The sequence below is a fragment of the Megalops cyprinoides genome, chromosome 9 (genome assembly GCF_013368585.1).
Source record: "Megalops cyprinoides isolate fMegCyp1 chromosome 9, fMegCyp1.pri, whole genome shotgun sequence".
In the NCBI taxonomy this organism is placed as follows: domain Eukaryota; kingdom Metazoa; phylum Chordata; class Actinopteri; order Elopiformes; family Megalopidae; genus Megalops; species Megalops cyprinoides.
The window spans coordinates 8,446,760-8,467,781 of NC_050591.1; the positions used below are offsets into that span (position 1 = coordinate 8,446,760).

The window sequence follows — 21,022 nt, forward strand, 5'->3', positions numbered from 1 at the left end:
CAGAGCAAATATGCTGTGAAAAAATAAATCATTGTGTGCTATAGTATGTGAAATAGACAAAGTTAAAAGTTAAAACAGCATAGAGGTTTCTCAAGGGGAATAACCAATCCTGTCAATGAACATGAATACATCAAAGCCTTGTTGAAAGCAATTATCAGAGTGTCGTCTGTAGGGTCTTGCAGTGCTAAAACGTGATGGATAATTGCTTAGAGGGAGGTTAATTTCCATTAAAATTACTGATGCTGCACACAGGATTATAGGATTACAGCCCCCTTTCCATATATAACACATGCCAAAGGATTACTTGCTCTTTCCACTTCCGCAGCCATATTCAAGCATAAATTAATTTCAGAGGACTGTACAATGTATCCCAAGGGGCCCAGGTCAACATGCTTTTACAAACAAGCTGAGTGGCACTGGTGAAGAGTCCTATTATTATGGTTATTATTGAATCATTATCATGATGCATTAGTGTATATTTTACCCTTCTGGCTTCCCTCCTAAAGCACAGAAGCCAACACTGGAGTGTAACACAATGTTGAATGTAATGTGCGGCTAAATAAGAGAGGGTGTTCCAGTACCACTAATACAGTTGCAGCCAGTTCTGCTAGAGCAGAGAAGGGGTGTGCCATGGAAGGATATACCAGCATGGCTGCTCTACCAGCAGTGTGGGGCACATTCAGGTGTCACAGCAGGTACCTGTCTCCGTTGTCTGAGCAGGTTCACTCAGCCCCTCTCACCTGTCAGTCTGGCAGACTCTCTGGGGCAGGAAGTGCTTTAAATATGCCGTGCAGGCAGCAGTGTGGCGTAACGGGTAAGGAGCAGAGCTTGCAACCGAGAGGTTGCTGGTTCAGTTCCTCTTGGACAAGGTACTTCACCATGCATTGCATGTCCAGCTGTATAAATGACATTTAAACATTTAAAAAATGTGAGCTATGCAAAGCATTCTGGGTAAGACCATCTGCTAAGCAAAACAAAAAAAGTAAATATACAAATACCTGTGCACGTGCCTTCACAAAAGTGTCTATCGTAGGTCAATACATAGATTCAAGGTTACGTATGTGTTACCTATGTAATATACATCGCTGTTTGCTGCAGCCAGTGACGGGATTTCTGATGAGTTTTTTTTTTTTATTGCCTCAGTACACTGAAGCAGAGTTGTCTGATTGGAGGCTCAGCGGTGCGCCACACCCCCACTGTGCCAGCTATCTCCTCCCACTGTGAGCATACACTTACACTCCACTCTCAGCCAGCTCTCAGCCACAAAAGGTATCCACGCATTCTGCCCTGCTTCAATATCCACTGCTCTATTCGATGTTACAGACTGGCTGGTAGGGACTTTGATTGGTTTGCTGTGCTTATAAAGTGTGTTATTCTTCCTGAATGGAAAGGGCCATTTAAATCAGAAAAGGGATAATTAATTATTTACAGTCCTGCTGTGCAACAAATGAGATATATTCAAACATATCCTCTTTGTTGGAGGTAGCTAAGTATATGCTTTTCCTGTGTGTGGTGAAAGCAACCACTTCCAGAAACAAGGGAGATGAATGTGGAGTAATAGCCAACTGAAAGTTCTGCAAGACAGCTTACTTATTTCATGTGCCCTCAAAATGAGGAACTGGTTCAGATGTCAGATGTATTTTGGCTGATCCGTTAATGACTTGATTCCCCTGGCTAGTGGCTCTAAGATGTAGGAAGAATGTGTTCCCGCAAACTCTTGGGCCGTGAACAGAAATGTCTTCGATATCAGTCCACGACAAGATGCTCTATGAAGAAATTGCAGTGTTCACGATCAAAGCGATGAGTAATTCCATCTGAAATGGTGCCCTTTTCTGGCTCAGCCCTCTCAGATTTGCATAACCACTAAGCGAAAATGTCCATTTTTATTTCAAATATCTTACGAATTGAAGTCCCACCGAGGTGTCCTCTAAGTCTAAGACTTTTGGTCCACATATCGTTGCTTCATATCAAAGCTTGTGTGCTCCAATATATTTGTGGGCACTGAGGTTTTCATTTCACCAATGCATTCTCTCATATTTCAGTTTTCTAAATTTCTGATATTGCTATTTGAAAAATACTTTAAATTTTTTTTTTTTTTTTTTTTTTTTTTACCACAAATGAGGGCAGTGATTTTTACCAAATAAGCCAAAAGCAGTGGTTTTGAGCCACACAAACCCAGAATAGCTCTAGCATAGTACCCACACAGGCCCTGCCTGTGTCACTCACTGTCTCCACACAGGCTGTGCCTTTCACCAAACTCCTCTGCACCTCACTCACTCCCTCCTCTCTGCGCCTTTTATATTTCAGCCTATTTCTACTTTTATACAAATTCCAGGACGATGTGTGTTTTATGAGCATAAATAACTATCAATTATTGTGTTAATGTTTTTGTCTTCCTTATTTATTAAAAATGACAATAATGTATTTATCGTTTATAATAAATATTTTCAATATTTTTGAGTGATTGATGTACTGCATTGTACTGTTTGTCATTTAAACACCTCATTTGAAGACAGTTGTTGCTAATGACTCATGTCTCCACATATGATATTGGAGCCCTGGGACTCGGTTCCAGGTGGCTGAGATAAAATTCCTTTCAGAGAAGACAGTTAAAAAATAATTAGGTTAGCCTTTTCCTCTCAGGTCCAGTCAGTGAGGCTGGGTAAAGTAATCAATGCTATCTGTCTGTCTCTGTCTCCCCTGCCCCCTGCGGGCTGCTTCTTTTTAATTGTTCCTGCTGGAAGCTAAGCGCAGCGTCTTTTGGACCAGAGATCTGTTGTCATAGTTTCCTGACTGGTACAAATAGCTTGTGTCCCGCCAGTGGGGAAGGAACAGAGAGCTTGCCGGTGTTCTGAGACGTGGCGGCCGTGGCTGAGCCTGTGGTGTTGGGTGCAGTCGATTCTCACCGATGTGGTGTGCGAGGACTGAGACTGGATTCCTGCAGGGGAAAACTGCCACACCTTACAGCTGGAGATGTCTGTGTAATGCAAAGGGGTTCTTTACCTCCCTTTTGTGTGTTTTCCTTTTCTCTGTGTTCAAAGAAACGGCACCAAGTCACTGCAAGGTAATAATGCTGAACTGCAGTGTTCTGGTTGTTCTGGGTGAAACACCTCTTTTCTGTGTGAATGACATTATCCAGTCACTCCCAGTTCAGGACCTTCATTCTCTTAATGCACGAGCACACTACCATACAACAACAGCATCGTGAGGTGAAACACGTCCACAAAAACTGAAAAAGCCAAGAACAACACAACAGTCCCTATATAGCAAAAAATATTACTATAAGCAACTATAAACAGAATACAATTCTCAGTAATAAGAGATTTGAACACCCTACCAGGAATAATTGAGAGTCCAATTCACTGAGAGGAGGAAAAAAGCAGGGCTGAGCAATCAGAAGCAGCGGTGGGTTCATTCACTCAATCAACGCACAACAAGCCTTTCTCATTCAAATTCAGGATTTTTTTTTTTTGTGTATTTTTTTGAGTGACAGACCAATTGGCCCTAAGACTCAGCCCGAATACTGAGCACCTCATTTCATTTGCAGGTAAGGCGTCTGCTCGACTGTTTGCCAACCAATCCGAGTGACGTATTCCCCAAGATTTAGGTTTGTTTTTTTGTTGGTTCTTTTTAATGTGCAGGACACACCCACAGCAGCCTAATCTTAAAATTTTCTCAAGCAAGACATGTTTGCCTCCATAATTTTCCTGCACCAACGAATATAACAACTGTCACTTGCACCAGCTCTGTCATTACTATCAAAACAGTCTTGCCCCTTACCTCTATCCCAAACCCACTTTTGAATTGAACAAGGCCTTACCTTTCCTGCTCGGGATTCCAAAAGCAATGAAGTCACACCCGTTGCATTGGCTGATTGGCTGGGAAAATAAGGAACCACACGATAACAACCAATGCCTTTTCCTGCCAGTAGGGGCAGTCTTTGCATGTTTACCTCAGCTAAGTGCACACTTGTCATCAGACATGCATAAAGACAGTTGAATGAGGCGGGCCTGTCGCGCGGCTGCTAAGTGGTGCTACAGATGCTAAAGATGCAGGAAGGTCTGTGTAGGAGCACAACATTCTTGCAGCTGGTGCAGGGAATCATTTGTGCCAGCATAGCATCCTCCCATTCTTTTGGTGTCAAACAAAGCTCCATCACAGCATGGTAAACAAGCTGAAACTGGTCCAACTTGAGCATTCTGTGGCTAAGAGGCAGCTCACAAGAGACAAGACGACTCAGACATCTGGCAAGGAAGCTGTTCTAGTCTGAACCACAGGCACTCTGCTAAACAACTGATGTTCCACAATGTAATTTTTTAAAATGAAAATATTGAGAAATTTGGAATTTTTGAAGATAAAAGAGGTTATGTTGAATCCTTATAAGCAAAGGGCTCATGGTTGTTGAAAGGTTTCACAGCATTTCATTATTTTAAAGCACCCTTCTCCACCTGCCTCCAGTTTGATGGAAATGATGGGAGAATAAATCAGACATCTTTAACAGTCTTTGCTGGCCTGTGTAATGTGGTCCAGTCTTTTCCCTCTCACTGTGAATAGGCAGCCATCTTTCAACAACTGACTTTGTTTTGAAAAGACATTTTAGCATCCTGGTTGGCGTAAATGGACCACTAATCCCCAGTCTCAGTATTAACCAAAGGGGCTATGACCGAAAAGAGCCATTAACCAATAAACTCCCAGACTGCACTTTGCTTCAGCCCTACCGATTTCCTGCCATTCACATTTTCATGCATGCACACAGAAACCTTTTTAAGGGATTTGGTCCCATTATGATGTACTAAGTTATTGATGTCTATTTCCGTCTAATTGTGAAGTTTGCTATTTTCCCCTCTTCATTACATTTGAATTGAGTAGATGCTCACTTGATTCGAAACTGGTGAATTATAGAACTCTATTGCAGTGCTTATGGAGCTCATGTGACTGTTTACTGGGCAAACAGTGAGTTGAATCACATAATCAGAACAAATGATCCTCTCGGCTCCGTGAAGCATTTCGACCAATATGACCGAATCTGGATTCACCACATGGCAAGGCTCTCCGCCTGCTGCTGTTGCTTCTTTCCCTCTTTCTCGCTCTCTCTCTTTCTCAGAGGCGCTGAGATTAATTAAGGACTTGAGGATCTCTCTTGGAGGTGCTGCTACCCACCATGGCCTTTGCAGCCCAGCACACTACAGTGGTGTTTACGATCCTTCTCCGAAAACTAAAACTCCAAGTGTCTGCCCTTGACTCCAGTCATTGTGCACCAAGTGTTTTAAAGCCTTTAAAAGCTGAGACACAGCCTCCCCTGTGAAAAGCCAAGCATTCTTTGATCACATTCAGAGACTTATTCATGCACAGGCTCACAGAAAACGATGAGGGCTTTGCAGAGCATATCATTGAAAACCGTTGGCATTTAAGAGAAGATGCATGGGCACAACAGGTGTTCAAAATTATGAATGTAAACAGTCAACAGTCATATACAGTATATACCTTTCACACCTTAAAGTTCCAAATAAAATGCTATTATAATAGACCACTAAACCGGTGTGTTTTCCATTGTAATGAGTTTGTGAAATTACATCCACATTGTTTCAGGCAAATTGTGCTTTATCGGACAGGTGTAATTAGCTAAGGTCTGCTTCGTGATGGTACGGGCAGGTCATTTCCATTACCTTTTTCTTCTGCGGAAGAATTGAGAAATTTAGGTAGTAAATATCATGTCAAATAACAGACCACATACGTATCGGTCAATGAAAATGTCAGTTAATCTGTTCAGTGTTCCTGGATTTAGCTGTGCCAAAGAGCACACATTAATCTCTTCTTCCCGTTGCCCATTTAGTACCTTTCCTTGACCAATCATGCGTCCCCGATTGCACGTATAGAAAGCCTGACGTACGTCTGGTAGACTTATATATTATTTTTAGATCGTACGAGAAAATTGGTGATCTGTTTTGGTCCTTCTGTTTTGCGTCCGATCCAAATTGGCTGTAAATTTACTTGGGTATGTAATGCAATTGCAAGATCTAATGCCAACACTTATCTTGTCAATCACCCTCATCTGTATAGAAACATATGATGTTGGTGTATTTGCTTAGATATTCTGCATAGTTTTCTGCTGTTATTTCTCACGTGCTACAATTGTAGATGATTTCAGTTCAGATGAGTTAAGCACTCATTGCGTAACGATATGGTGGCGTCCGGTCACATCATCAAATCCTGAACGAACACGTTTTGTTTCGCAAACATCAGCACGCTCCCGATGAGAATTACATGACGACTGTTTTAAGTGGTTTTAACTCTGCAACTGCAAGGTAAACCAAAAGAAACACGTTGGAGACCGTCAGACCTGAAATACAGCACACCACTGGAGGCAGTCGAACGCTAGTCCCTTGGAAAAACCGTTATTACTGTGAATACAATTTATTTCTGACGGGGAGGGCAGCAGCCCGAGTCTACAACAGATACAAATGCACAAAGTGTGCTCCCGGGTCGATGGAAGGAGCAGACCCGCGGTCTACGCGACTCGTGGCTGTTGACTGCGAGCGCTGCAGCGGCACCCAGCACAGCGCAAGCTGCGCAGATACTTGGTGATCCTCCCTCGGGGCGACCAGGATCCAAGGTGCGGAGACGGTGAAAGGAGGCGCCCGCACTGCCAGGGACTGACTACAGTGAAAACACGCAAGAAGAGACACCTCCGCTGGCAGAGACGCGCGGCGGGATGGCGAAGGAGACGAGAGGCAAAGGTAAAGGAGGAATCATTCAAGTCAAGTCTTGTGATGTGTTGTTTCTTAAGGTAGGGTTGTGTCAATGTTAACAGGTTGCACGAGTCTGCGTCTCACTCGCGGTCTTGAACGCACACACTAACACTTCGATCCGCTTTGGACAATCTGTAGGAATGTGTATTGTCATCCGAGTTCCTATTAAGGCAGAAAATGTCAAGGTGACACAGGATAAATGGGTTTCTGTCCTATTTTGGGTTCTAAACTGTGATTTTATTTAGTTCCCAGGAACATTTCTCTAAATGTTGTATTATAGGAGGGTAATATGAGAAAGGTGTAATGCAACCTGCTCTCGCGTCAGAGATGGACATAGCTGGGCAACCGCCCATTTACACAATCTGTGTGTTCTTGTGTATTTTTTGGTAAAAACTTGATTGAGTACGCTGAAGATATGTGAGGATATGATTAGTTAGTCTGGATGCATTTTTCATGTATTGTAGTAGAACAGCATACTGTTTCCTGCTTATCTACAACAGCATACACATCTGAGACATAATATACGCCCGTGCATCGATAACCAGAAGCAGATGTGATTATTTTTAAACGGTTTTAACCCGGGAACTGAACTGAACATATGACTCATAGAAGCTCAAGTATACTGGCACGTAAGCAGCGTGCCCATGCCACATTTAATAGTTATGGACAACACTTGCGCAAAACACTGTTCCACAAATTCATTTTGAGCGGTAAAATGCATGATATATATATTTTCAGTGTTTTTTTTCTCTTTCTTTCTCTTATTTTCTTCTTCTCCTCCTCCTCCCTATGCTGGATTTTGTTAACTGGGGTACTTGTTTGTATCATTAACATACATTTATTATTATTATTATTATTATTATTTGAACTTAATGAAAAAAATGATTTCCTGTAATATTGTTCTGGGTCTCCAGTCACATTACAGCAATTCAAATGTATGTCAGACCCTGAGCTTCTCTTGCTGTGTCCATGTGCTGGCCTTAATGGCAACATGACCTTTAGGTGTTGGCTGCCATTTTTGCTCCTTTTCAGGTCATTCTTCTGATTACTCATAAATCTGCATTTGTAGAGCAGAGAGTTGCACTGCGTTATATTGTACAGTAGACACACCCCAGTGTTAATCAGCACTTTAATGGTTAAAAAATACATTCACTTTGACTAATTCTCGTGAAATTAGAAGGTGACTTGGGCATTGCTTACAGAAATGACTGCAATAACAACGTATTGGAGAAGAATGGAAAAGTTAAGCCACTAAAGATTAATCTCAAACTGGGAGATTACATGTTAGACTAAACAAACTGAATGTATATGGGGTTTCAAAGTTTATTCCTCAAACTTGGATTTATGCCCAGGTATGTTCAGGTATGCCTTAGTGAAATTAGATCAAAACATGGGATCTGATATATTGTGTGATCTCTTTTTGTCATATACTTGAGTATGGCACTGTTGCTGCTCCTCAAATAATTGGTCTCAGTCTCAAAAAAAGAAACGTGAAACTTTGTGTTCTGCTTCAGAGTGCATAGACGTGGGGAGAACTCTCTCTATGCACTGTAAAGGTTTCAGCTGTTCAAACAGCTTCCTGCCAACAAAAATCCCTAAATCAAAGATCTCGGAAGACTCGAGTTGCTGTTCGTGATGTCTGGTTTGAATTTTAGTCTTGGCCTGCATTTGACTGTGTTCCTTGACTCCCCTCTCTCATCCCCCCTGCAAAAGCCGCTACTGTCTGCTAACATGTTTATGGTTGTAACTGTTGTTAAGACTCTCTCCATAGCAGGAACTGGATAGCAACTGCTGAATGCATCCCACATCACTGTTTACACCAGGACAGACTAGGGATATTAATAATAGATGAAATATTTGCTTAACCCATTCAAATCAGCTATTCTGTTACTCTGGAACAATAGCAGCTGAGTTATTTACTCCAGACATAGTTCACTTAGAATATAATTCACAACAGCATGGCCAAGGAAAATATTTATTTTCCTTTGAAGTAGAATGTTCAGTTCACAGTCAAAGGAAATAATAAACTGATAGACTCGCTTGAGTGTGGTCAGTTTGTTTTCATCTTGATCAGTTGAGAGGCAGGGTGCATTACCTGTCATGTCCTGTAGAGGGCTGCCCTTATCTTACTGCTCGTAGATTCATCATAAACCTGATGGATATTAAAGAGTAGTCATGTACATTCATACACAGAACACATATGTATATATGTCCCTCTCTTAAAATTCATCTGCCTATTGTATGTGGCTTGTAAACTGCCTATTTATAAACTAACTATTTATCTGCACAAAATTAGACACAAAATTCATGCTTGTTTGTGACACATTTCACTTTAACTGCACAAGAGGTGATGACTGGTTCAGGAAGCAATAGTTGTTACACTTAATCTTGTCTGCAAAAATGCATAAAGTAGACATTTTTCTAATTATAATCTAATTACTTTGGTTTAGTTTATCTTAGATATACAAAGTATTTTTTTTTGTTGTTTTTGCTGCCACATTTTGTTTTCTCATGATAAGCTGAGTAGCAATTTTGGTTTTTGGATAACTAGTTGACAAGAGGTTTTTTTTTTTTTTTTAGGTTTTTCACCCTCTCAGGAGACAACTTTTTGCTACCAATCTGGATAGCCAGTAAACTAGCATTAGCTCGGTATCATCTGTATATACTTACAGTATTTTATCTTATGTGCTGTTTCTCTTGTTATTTGAAATTATTTAGAATTTTTTTCCTCTTGTTGCAAGTAGTGATTCATATTTCCCTAACTAGTTAGCTGGGTTGCTAATCAGGGATTTTCTCATTGTTTCCCAGTTCTGTGTCCAGTTGTTCAGAGCCATCTTGTTTCAATTTGCATTAAATGTAGTACAGGGTAATACCACTATGGAGGAAGGGGGGTGTTGTGAACGTTAGTTAGGTTAAAATGGCTTTCATGTAAGAGTTTATCACAAGCGGTAGGTTAGAATTATTCCTGAAAAAATATCAAGAAGGATAGTCAGCACCGAGGTAGATAATGATCATGCTTTACTAATCTCTGTGAACCTCTTTGAGGAAAGCACAAATTTGTTGACTCAATTTGGGCTTATATTATATTATAATATAAATGGATATATGATATTATTCAATATATTGAATTTATCTAAAGGAGACTGATTAATAAAGAAAGCAGCTGCAAAGCTCATCTTTTGTATGTGCACTTCCCAAAGCAATGGGCAGTAGACAGTATGGGCAACCACGGTGGGCAAATATTGATTGACAGGTTTGGGGTGCCTTGTTTTAAAGTAGCTATGTATGCAGCCAGTGTGACCTTATAGTTATAGTTCTGCAGTACACAGGCTACTCTTGACTCTTGTTGTCTTTTTGTGAGATGATTCCACACAGTGCTTAGAATGCTGAATGACAGCTAGTGGTAACATCATTCTGATGGAGTGAGCTACTACTACATAATTTTGTAAACATCTTACCTTACATTACTCCCTTACCTGTCTATTTGGAGCCAAAACAGAACCTCTGACCCATACTGGGCAACCTTGGTAAATCACTCCAGGGATTGACCTGGAGTTTGGCTTTTGCAACCAAGGATGGGATAAATGTTGTATTCTTTCCATGTGTGCTATCTCATATGTGCTAAACCTCACCTGATATTAAACTGCCTTTAATGAATAACTGAATATCCAGATCACTATTAACATTCGTGAGGAGTTCACAGAACTTCAAATTAGTCTATTTTCAGTTTAATGGTGGCTAATTTACTGTTTCAGAACATCAAGCTATAGTTTCTCTGTATACAGACATTCATTCTTTTAGTCAATGTCAGGCTGAAAGGCTTTTATTGGATCCTGGACAAATTTACTCTTTAATTCTAGTTGTACTATTTGTAAAAAATCTTTCCTGACATCCTTAGTGTTTTAAAGGAGTTTCCTGTTTACTTTTCCTATAGATATCCTCTAGGAGGAATGTCACACTCCACCCTAAACACCTCATTCCATAAGAAAGCAGAGCGCATAATGACATTGGGATTTGACCCACAAAGTAGCATTAAGAGACACCTAAAGGTTGAGCCTGGACATCAGAGTTAAAACTGGCTGCTAGAGGAGCACTCTGTTTCTAGTGTGATCATTGTGCTCGAAAGCAGGCAAGGTATCGGGGAGTAATGAGCATAAGAGGGAGAGCAGGCACTGCATAAACACTGGCAGATCCATCCCATGCCAGAAATATCCAATGGCCTAATCTTCTTAAGGAACAAAACAAATGAACTTATCGAAAAGGAACTGGAATGGTAGGTGTGTGGGTTCACTCAGAAGAGGTTGGAGACCTCTCAGACCGCACTGAAGACATGCACTGCGTAACCAGTTTTATTACAACATGGTGCTTGTAGTTATCCAGCTCTTGTCTCACACCTGTGTTAAGGTCATGTGAAAACTAAAGGTTGTTAGCATCTTTGTAGATTTCCACTGCATTATTCATGGTTTGTTTAACAGATGCTCCACTCCACTCTACACCTCACTTAGCTTACACATCATCTGTTTATATAGTTGGATATTTACTGAAGCACTTTTGGTACCTCACTGAAGTGTCCACAGGTACAACAGTAGTTCCCCACATGGGAATCAAGCCAGCAACCCTTGGGTTATGAGCCTTGCATTAGAAGGTGTGCTGAACAAGACAGTATACTATACTCTATCCTAATTATTCACAATTCCATTCAGAATCTATTCACTTATTTATCCCCAGATGTGAATATTCTGAATTTAATTATCCAGGGCACATGTAAATCCTGGCAAATTACCAAATAAACTATGATTTCTGCCACATTGGGCATGACCAAAGTGAAAACATTCTACCATTCTGTCATTTACAGCTGCGGTTTTCCGGAAGGTACACCATGGTCCTCCCAAGTGGCTCACAGAAAGGAGGGCAAAACATTTTACTCATGTCCATATATGTCCGATTAGTGTACTGAGTTTCTCTGGAACCAGACACAGTCAAGGTGGGTTATGGGAGAGAAAGAAAAAGGAGGGAATAAAGGCAGAAAGACAACAGCATGACAATGATGGGCGACCCACCTTCACAGTGGAAGATTGCTGCTAGCATAAACAGCAACAGGAAGCCTGGGCACGGTAAACACATTAAGAGTGTGATGTTTTTATTCAGCTTTGTTAAACAGGCTCTGTGAAGGCTCCATCAGAATACAGCATTCCTCGAAAATGCACTGGTGACTCTTCTCAGCTGCTTTAGCAGAGCCCTCTGATACCTGTTCACCAAAGAGGAAGAACCCCGCAGTGGAAATCTAAGACACAGAGGGGTTCTTTTCTTTATTTCTCAAGTTTGTTGTGGACTTAATGCGGTTTCACAGAGAAACATGTTCAGTCACCAACCCCTCTGAATATCTCTTTTGCCGTTTTTTGCAGGTAGCAAGCATTTTCCTAAAAGGAGCACATTGCTGTGTGGACCTGTCGGAGACCTGTTCAATGCAATCTCATTCCGCCTCTTATCTTTTTGTATGCCCACTTGTCACTCGAGATCAACCCTGAATGGAGATGGAGCATTGGAGAATTTGTCTCTGAGGCTTTGCAAAGCTTTTTTTTGTCATATAACAACTCTTACACGATAAAGCAGTGGCAGGGGGGCCCTGTGAGAAAATTGGATTTTCAGATGCGAAAAGATCTTTATTGCTTGTTCATGAAGAGCGTGTGATTTTGTTATGCATGAGGGCAATGCAGTCTTTGGCTAAAATGAAATACAATAACTATAGATTTTACATCAGACAGTCAAAACTGAGCCACAAATAAAAGCTAACCATAATGCATTTTTTTCCTAAAATCACATTATAAATTAATTATGACTTTGTTTGATCAATATCGTGCATGGTTGATTGGTTTTACTGTAATCGTGATGGTGTGTAAGGAAAAAAGAAGTTAAGTACACTGTGTTTAGGTTGAACCTGAGCCAGAGACTCTGTAATAGTCCTGGTAGCCTGCACTCAGTATCACCCACTTCTCTCTTGTGTGCAGTGTGGCTTTGTGTAGTTCACAAACATGACAATTACTATTAGCCTTAAAGTGCACTGTATTACACTGTACTACACCCTGTGGTGCAGTGGTCCTCAAGATAAATTTAGTCTTGATGGCCCTCCATGCCTCTTTAAAAGCATGTGGCTAATGAAAAATACTAAATTGCATTAATTACTACTCTAACATTCCTCAGGGGAAGTTGACAAATTACATCTCTCCAAGTTTTATCCCTGCACCAATCAAAGAGCCCTACCTATACATCAGCCAGGCAACCATTTTGCTATTTTGCACTCAATGTAAGAAGGAGCTGATGTGACATTACAGAGAGCTGCTCTCTTTTCAAAAGCCTGCACACACAGAACAGGAGACATGCAACTGACTGATTACCAGCCATATCTGATTGACCAAAAGGCAAAGGCATGGGGCTCATGTTTCTGCATTTGTGTTTAAAGCATACCATCAAGTGTGGGCGTAGTTCTCAGATCGGTAAAACAGGCACAGGTACAATGCTGTAATACCATCCCTTTTTTAAAATAAGGGATTTAGGTCCAGACATGTATGCAAGCCTTTTAAATTTTGGCTAGTGAAATTTCAATCAGAAAGAGAAATCAGAAAAGTTGTCACCAATACCATGTGGGGATGTGCTCAATTTAAATGTGAATGGAACTTAAAGGTATTTTAAATGTATATCATCAGCCTGTACCCATCCAACTCAAAGTAGCTAAATTAAAAACAACGCATTTTCTGATAAGAGCTATGGAGAGCTGGCTTAATGCCACATTAAGTCTGTGCGTACGGAGTTTTAAACTCAGCCAGGAGAGGCAGTATTTATTTAACTCCTAATCATTCTGGAATTGACAAACACTGTGGGAAAACCTTCAGTGCGGGTTTTTAATGTACTAGCGTTGCTGAAGTTTTTGATCCCCCCCCATTAGGACATTGTAAACAGGTGCAAAAAAGGTAGGGATTGGGTGGAGAAGGGATGCCATGAACAGCTGACACAAAAAGGAAGTGGTAAGTGGGTTCTTTATAATTGTGGATGAGAGCAGATCGATAATTGTGAAGGGATTCTATTATGCACCTCCTGAATCTTCATTTGGAACCTCAGTAAGATCAACCTATGTGTGTGAATCAGGGCCGCCTAGTTAGACTTCCACTAAAATACTGAGACAGAGGTGGAGTCAGGAGGGAATAGTGGTTTTTGAAGCTGATCGAGGGCACAACTATCCAGCCACACTGGACAACCGCAGAGCAAAACGCTCAGGGTTCTCAGTCTTTTGTGCTTGGAACTCACTATAACCAGCTACACTTGGTTGTAGAGACAACAATTTTCTACGATGCGTCTTAAAATATAGTTCATCCCATCCTGTGTATATAAAGGAAAGAAGAACACCTGCATTTGACACTTATCTGGCACATGCTTTGATCTTTTGATCCAACATCAGTGATTTTGTCCCACATGTAAACTGTTAGTAGGTAATTGGCTTATTTTGCCAATGTTGCAAGCTTTTCTTAAATAGATAAACTGTTTGTTAGTCTTCCAGATGACTGCTGTTTAACACTTGTTGTGAGGGTTGTTGTTGGTGAGAATCAAAGTAATATGTAAATTAGGTTATGACAGTATAATTTGCATCCCCAAATTTGTATTTTATTGCTTTGGTTTGAAAATCCTTGCATTGTCCATATGTCACTCAAAGATGTTTGTGGTTCTAACAATGTCTGCTGTAAATGTGCTCAGCAAGTGAATGGAAATGGGGCTAGAGTGGAGCCAGCATATTAAGTAGACTGCATTGTACAGCACAGCATTGAATATGTACAGTTATGTCCACTAAAATGATTTTTGATTGTATTTCATTTGAACAATTGCAGGAACATTTTTGAGTTATGTGCAGTTTTTTTTGGTACTGTTGAGTACTCAAGTACTTACGAGTGCTCCGAATGGCCATCCCAAATTGCCACTTTGCACTGCCGCCTGCTGCTATGACAATATGCCATGCTGCGATCTGTCACCGTCCCAGCGTGAGGCCCACATGTATCACACACACCCTTGTGTCACAAGGCTCACTCATGGTTGGGATGCAGCGCGCGGATCCTTCAGGGCACGTGTGCTTAATGATGGCCTCCCCCTCATTGTGAGAGTTTGGTTGTGGTGCATCCTGGGATTTGGAAGCTGCAGAACTCCCAGCAGAAGTGTGTGTGTGGAGCATAGAGAGGCTGGAGTCAGGTTGGGACAGCAATTTTTTATTATTATTTTTTAATTAAACTGCTTAAATGTGCTGCTAGTTACCATAAAACAACAAACAGGATAGATAATCAACAAGGTCCAATTATTTGCATTCGTGCTACAATTGTGCTGATGTTAGTCTCAACCCCTGTGGAACTGAGGTTAGTTTTTGGGAGAGTTCCCCTCTGATGAGCGGTTGCCTTCAGGTGGGCATCATTTGTCCATCGTCCCGCTGGAGTTTCCCTGCTGCTCCAGAGCATGAGGTGGGGTGCTGAGTGGCACCGCTCACCAGGCAGGAGGGGTGCTGTTCATGGTGCTGAAGCACCTCTGACATCTGGCGAAATGGCGGAGGCCATCACTCTGGCAGGGACACATTCAGTTGAATGGTTGTTTGAACGTCAAACTGAATTTTAGAGAATTTGCCAGGCCTGCATGTCATGTTCAGGACTGTTTGATGTGTAGCTTTGGACAAATTCTTCCATCCTTTAAAAGTTTTGTTTTTACCCTTGCAATCTAGGGGAGATGATGCCATGTTCTACTCAGCATATGAACTTCCAATCCCTTAAGATTCCACACCCACCGAAAGCTGTTCTGTACCGTAAAAGGCTCTGTGCACTTAGTTTTGCACAGCTGGGCTTGAAGCCTATCTAGATTCTGGAGGAATTCCAGCTGTCCTCTCAGAGAAAGTTTTCCACTGTGTTGGACTACATAAACACATCACAACAATAGCAGCTGCCAGCATAATAAACAGTTTGGACTGCTCCAGGTCCTGCTGCTGTCTGCGGAGCTATAGCCAGAACACGTGGAGACTGTGGATGGATTGTGTGGAACCAGGACTGGAATGTGTGGGACTGTGGCTTGAGTGTGTGAAATTGTTGTTAGATTTTGTAGAGCGGTATCGTGCTTGTGTGGACTCGTGACTTGAATATGAGGAACTGTGGCTGTATTGTTTGTAGTTGGACGCACCACTGCTCCTTTCAACAAGTTGTTAGGAAATGCAACAGGTGTGGGATGGAGCCACCGTTGTGTGCTCCAGTATTGAAATGCACCGTGTCATTGTCATTCAAATTCGACCCCCTCCTTGAACTGCACAAGACCTCTGCATTCATATTTAATACCCCTCTTACTCAGGGCACCTCATGCTTTTACTGAAAAGGGAATAAACCTCTCCAGCCAGTCCGGAGTCAAGTGCCTCTCTCTCCCCTCCTCTCTCTCAAGCTGTGTTTGTTAGGGATTTAGCGAGTAACCCACTGCGTGGCAATCATCCTTCTCAGGCTGACGTCACTGGGACTGAGTTCGGTGGCAGTAAATGGTGGCCTTGCTACCACAGCCATGCCTTTTAGCGAGGGGGTGACACTGCTCTGAAGTGGCACCATGTGTTCCCCAGCAGGTCTTTGCCATTCTCCTGTTTACCACTGCAGTGTTCAGAGGTGACGGTACACCCAAATGGCTCACAACCTATATACTTCCATCCCCTGCTCAGGGCTGCATTAATAGTAGTAGGGTTGTGCATACAGACAATGGGGACATGCTGTAGACCTTGGAAGGACAGTCACGCTCTGGCTATAAATCAAATATGAAAGAAATCAGGGGATTGAATGGGAATAGATTTTCCTTTACTGATTGCAGTTATTCATACAGAGGTAGCCTGAGTAGCTCACAGAAGTACTTGCCTGAGAAACAGCCTTTATCTCAGCTCAGTCTGCCGTAAGTTGACAGGGAGCATGCATCTCCAAGCTGCTGCATGTTTACAATAGCTTGGGTTCTGCTATGTTTTAACGTGGCATGGCTTTTGTTAGGTTGACACTTCTAGGTAAAACCTCACCCTAATCCATCTGCTGACTCTCTCTCTGAAACAACCCTGGTCTTGGCCAAAGTATGTGGTGGCATGTTTTTGGTTACTTTTTTTGTTGTTCTTGGTCTCATGTGTGCTTTCCAAAAAAATGAACAGTACAGAAATTAACAGGAAAGTCTTTGCAATTTTTAATGCGTTCCCTGTGAGAAACATTTTTTAAAAAATTGGATAAAGGTATTCAAAATAATTTTTAGAGCTGCTTTTATTCCCTAATCTGAATCATAATGCAAACCACCTGAGAGTGCACAGACCTCATTAAGTAGTTGCAGTGTGCTGCCGATTCAGCTTTTCAGCAGGCCCATAGCTGCTGCTGGGGACGCAGACAGAGTACTGAGCAAGAGACACACAGCGCGGCTGAATGCTGCCCATGGATACAGCTAATTTAAAAAACATTAAACCGTTTATTAACAGCAGATTTAGACTCATTTCAAACAAGCTTGTTCTTGTGGAGCGACACAGTTACACGCAATCTAGTCAGTGCTGATTTAGCTGACTAACTGGAGTCCAACAGACTTTGTGTGTGACAAGGCAATAAGTTTGACGCAAATGCCAGCCGTAGCTGCGGCATAATCATTTGGCCTCCTTCGGTTTGTTTTTTTTTTCTTCACGTCAGCCGCTATGTGGAATAAAATAGATGATTTAGCATGAGGGATAGCTGACCTTAGACGTCGCTGGAAGGACGGTGGATTAGAAACGAGCAGTGGCACGATTCATGCCGCAACCTTTGTGTGCATCGAGATGAAAAGCCCAGCATAATTCAATTGCAAAATCGATCCCGTCGGATAGCCGCAGTATTGATGTTATCGAGAGCAGCGGGTTATAAATGCTAGCTAGGAGGCGTTTAGAGGGAAGATTCACAGCTGTGGCTCCCAGCGGCACTGGCATTTCCTTACATAAAATACAATTAAAGTAAGAAATGATTCAGCAGTCTGCCAGCTGATTTTTATGTACTGTAAGGTGTCAGCACAGGCTTCCTGAAAAGAAAGAGAGGCCTCCACAGTGCATTTTGCCTTAGGGGAGTTATACTCTCCTACTGTCTTTCACAGCACATGTTTTCAGCAGCTGACGGGCAGGAAAACTGGCATTAAAGACACAGTGACAAAGACAAGATCGACTGGCACCAGGGTCAAAGAGATTTTTTGTTCCATTCCTTTTCCACAGGCAGCGACAGGAATGTGGTGAATTGCGTCAGTCTAAATCAGCTCTGCTTGCTCACCATAATCGGTTCAGTGGAGCCACTGTGTAGATCCACTGATCTGTATGTCTTTTGGACGAGCTGATAGCAGGTACCGATAATAAGACTGATGGATCCATACAATGTATAGATTACTGACTGCGCAGTGCCTGTTCTAAACTGATGTAAACAGGCAGTGGTGGTGTGTCTGAGTGGATACCCACAGGCTAGGCACCCATTTTGCTAATGAAGCCATTAGTGAGCATACTATAGATGGTTATCTAAACTACAGGTAGCCTCACACTGAGCTCAATTTCTATTCTATGGTCTAAGCTCTTGGGAGTCTACCCGGTCTACCAAATCACAGGATAGTCCCTCTGAACAGCGTACCTGCATCCATGCGCTACCCACAACACGGCAGTGTGTGTGTGACTGGGCTTGGGCAGCTGAGTTTATTACCCACGCGCCAATGGGTATTATCTGTTGTGCTTGTCTGCCTGGGGTGCCATAATGCCACTCTCCTGCTAGAGGTCACAGTTGAATCAAAGGTATGAGGGTTTGCAATCTTCAGCTGAACTTGTTGCAAACTGAAGAAATGAGTGCATCGGGGGAGAGACTGCCACTCTGTTGCTTTCTGGCATAGCTGATCACGTCACCAGTGCTTTACAGGTTTGAGGGGAGAAGAACCCTCTGTGCTGAGAGGCTGTGAGGGTGAGGTTTGGACACTTTTTGCAGCATAGCCAGGACAAGGGGTGTCGGAGGGGTGCCATGAACCGCTGACATGGAAAGGTGGTAAGTGGGATTTTGTACTAATCAATAAAACTAGTTTATCTAGATTTGGTTAGCTGGATAGGGGTTGATTCAAGATTCAAGAGATTTTATTGCCATTTGCACAGGTACAGGACAGTACAGGTACATTGGAATTCTTTTGTGTAGCTTACTGAGTCAGCTCAACAATTCCTGTTGAGTGAGCTCAACAGCTCACTCAACAGGCAAAGAAAGGCAATTAAAAAGAGCAGCATAAAAAATAAGTAATAAATGCACCCTGTATAAAAAATACACACTATGAATAGTGCACACTATACACACTATATAAAAATACACACTATGAATTATTGCACAATAAATTATTGCACTATTGAATTGACTTATTGCACAAACCAAAACAAACCAATGGACTGGGGAAAACTCTGTATGACAGAGACCCGGAGAGGAGAGGGGGTGAGGTAGTTGAATAATACTAAATCCCAGTCTGTAGGTGTAAGAGTGTTGTGAATTGTTAAGTGTCCATGGTGTGAATAAGGTGGGGTATGTGGTATTTCCTTCCCATCTTAATGTCCTTTGCAGTCATTCTGACAGTGGCTGGAAAACGGCTGTTGTGGAAGCGTGCCTTGTGAGCGGTGATGCTCTCTGGCCTGTGGTGTATCAGGTTGTATCCTGAGTTCTTCCACCTGAACAGAGAGTGAGCTGGATGGTGTCGATCACTAAGGATGCTCTGTGCTTTTCTCCTACAGCGACGTGGGTGTAGAGTGTGTCCATGCATGGAGGGGAGGTCAGTGCCGATGATCCTCTCGGCAGTTTTGATGACTCGTTGTAGAGATTTTCTCTCAGCCTGGGTGGTGTTTCCAAACCACACAGTGATGCTGCTGGTGAGAATGCTCTCAATGAGTCCTCTGTAGGCCTGAGTGAGAGGCTGACGTCTGAGTCTGGCCTTCTTCAGCAGCCTGATGAAGTAAAGCTGCTGCTGTGCTTTCTTCACTGTTGTCACAGTGTTTGTGGCCCAGCTCAGGTTTTTTGACACGTGAAGGCCTAGAAACTTGTGACTGTCAGCCCACTCCACCTCAGTCCCTTTGATGGTGAGAGGCTGCAGAGGGGGAGCTCTTCTCCTGAAGTCCAGAATTAGTTCTTTGGTTTTCTCTATGTTAAGAACAAGGTCATTGTCCTCTCCATAGACAATGATTTTGTTTGCCTGTTCCCTGTATGATGACTCATCCCCACCCTTAATGAGGCCGAGGAAGGTTGTGTCATCTGCACATTTAATGATGATATTGTTGTTGTGGATGGAAACACAGTCATAAGTGTACAGTATCGGGTTGGCAGTGTAGCGTAGTGTAGCATAGTGGTTAAGGAGCAGGACTCGTAACCAAAAGGTTGCTGGTTTGATCCCCGCTGGGACACTGGGGCAAGGGGACTTGCCCCCGCTGGGACACTGGGGCAAGGTACTTAACCCACAATTGTCTCAGTAAATATCCAGCTGTATAAATGGATAACACTGTAAAAAGAACTGTAACCTATGTAAGTCACTGTGGATAAAAGTGTCTGCCAAATGAATAAATGTAAATGTAAATGTACAGGGTATAGAGTTTGGGACTGAGGCAGCAGCCCTAGGGCATTCCTGTGCTGACTGTGAGCGAGACCTTATTTCCCATCCTCACCACCAGTGGTCTGTCTGTAAGGAAATCCAAAATCCAGTTACAGGTCGATGTTGGCACTCCAAGGTCTGCCAACTTCGCAATCAGCTTCGTTGGCCGGATCTTGTTGAAAGCAGAGCTGTAATCCAAAAAAAGCATACGTGCATATGTCCTGTTAGTGTCCAGGTGTTCCAGTGTAGAGTGACACGCCAGGGTCATCTACTGATCTGTTCGGGCGGTAGGCAAACTGTAGGTGGTCCACCGTGTCTGGAACCACAGAGTTTATGGATTGGAGAACCAGCTTTTCCAGGCACTTCATGAAGGCTTTCCTCTCAGCTTTGATTGGTAGTTCAGTAAGCTCCTGTGTAAATTCTGATGAGGAATTTGATGAATGACAAGTCACAGAATAGTGGCTTATTGCTCTTCTGCAGTCACGTTCCCACAGTATGATTACATTTGGGAGTGACTGCAGTTGTCAAACCTTCAAGAAGCATGTAGTAAAGTATGTTGTTTATGCTGCTAACAATCATTACTCACTCACATTGCGTGCGTGACCAGAAAGGGTAGTTGACCACTAGTAACTGGACACTGTAAATGGACA

General features: G+C 42.4%; 1 protein-coding gene across 1 annotated transcript in view; it reads left to right on the top strand.

The window, feature by feature from the left end:
• Positions 1–6,671: 6,671 nt before the first annotated feature.
• Positions 6,672–21,022, top strand: part of LOC118783537 (membrane-associated phosphatidylinositol transfer protein 3-like) — a 94,872-nt gene continuing 80,521 nt past the window's right edge. Inside the window, exon 1 of the mRNA XM_036537458.1 lies at positions 6,672–6,737. Coding sequence (XP_036393351.1) covers positions 6,713–6,737 — 25 coding nt within the window. The 5' untranslated portion in view covers positions 6,672–6,712. The remainder of the gene's footprint in view (positions 6,738–21,022) is intronic.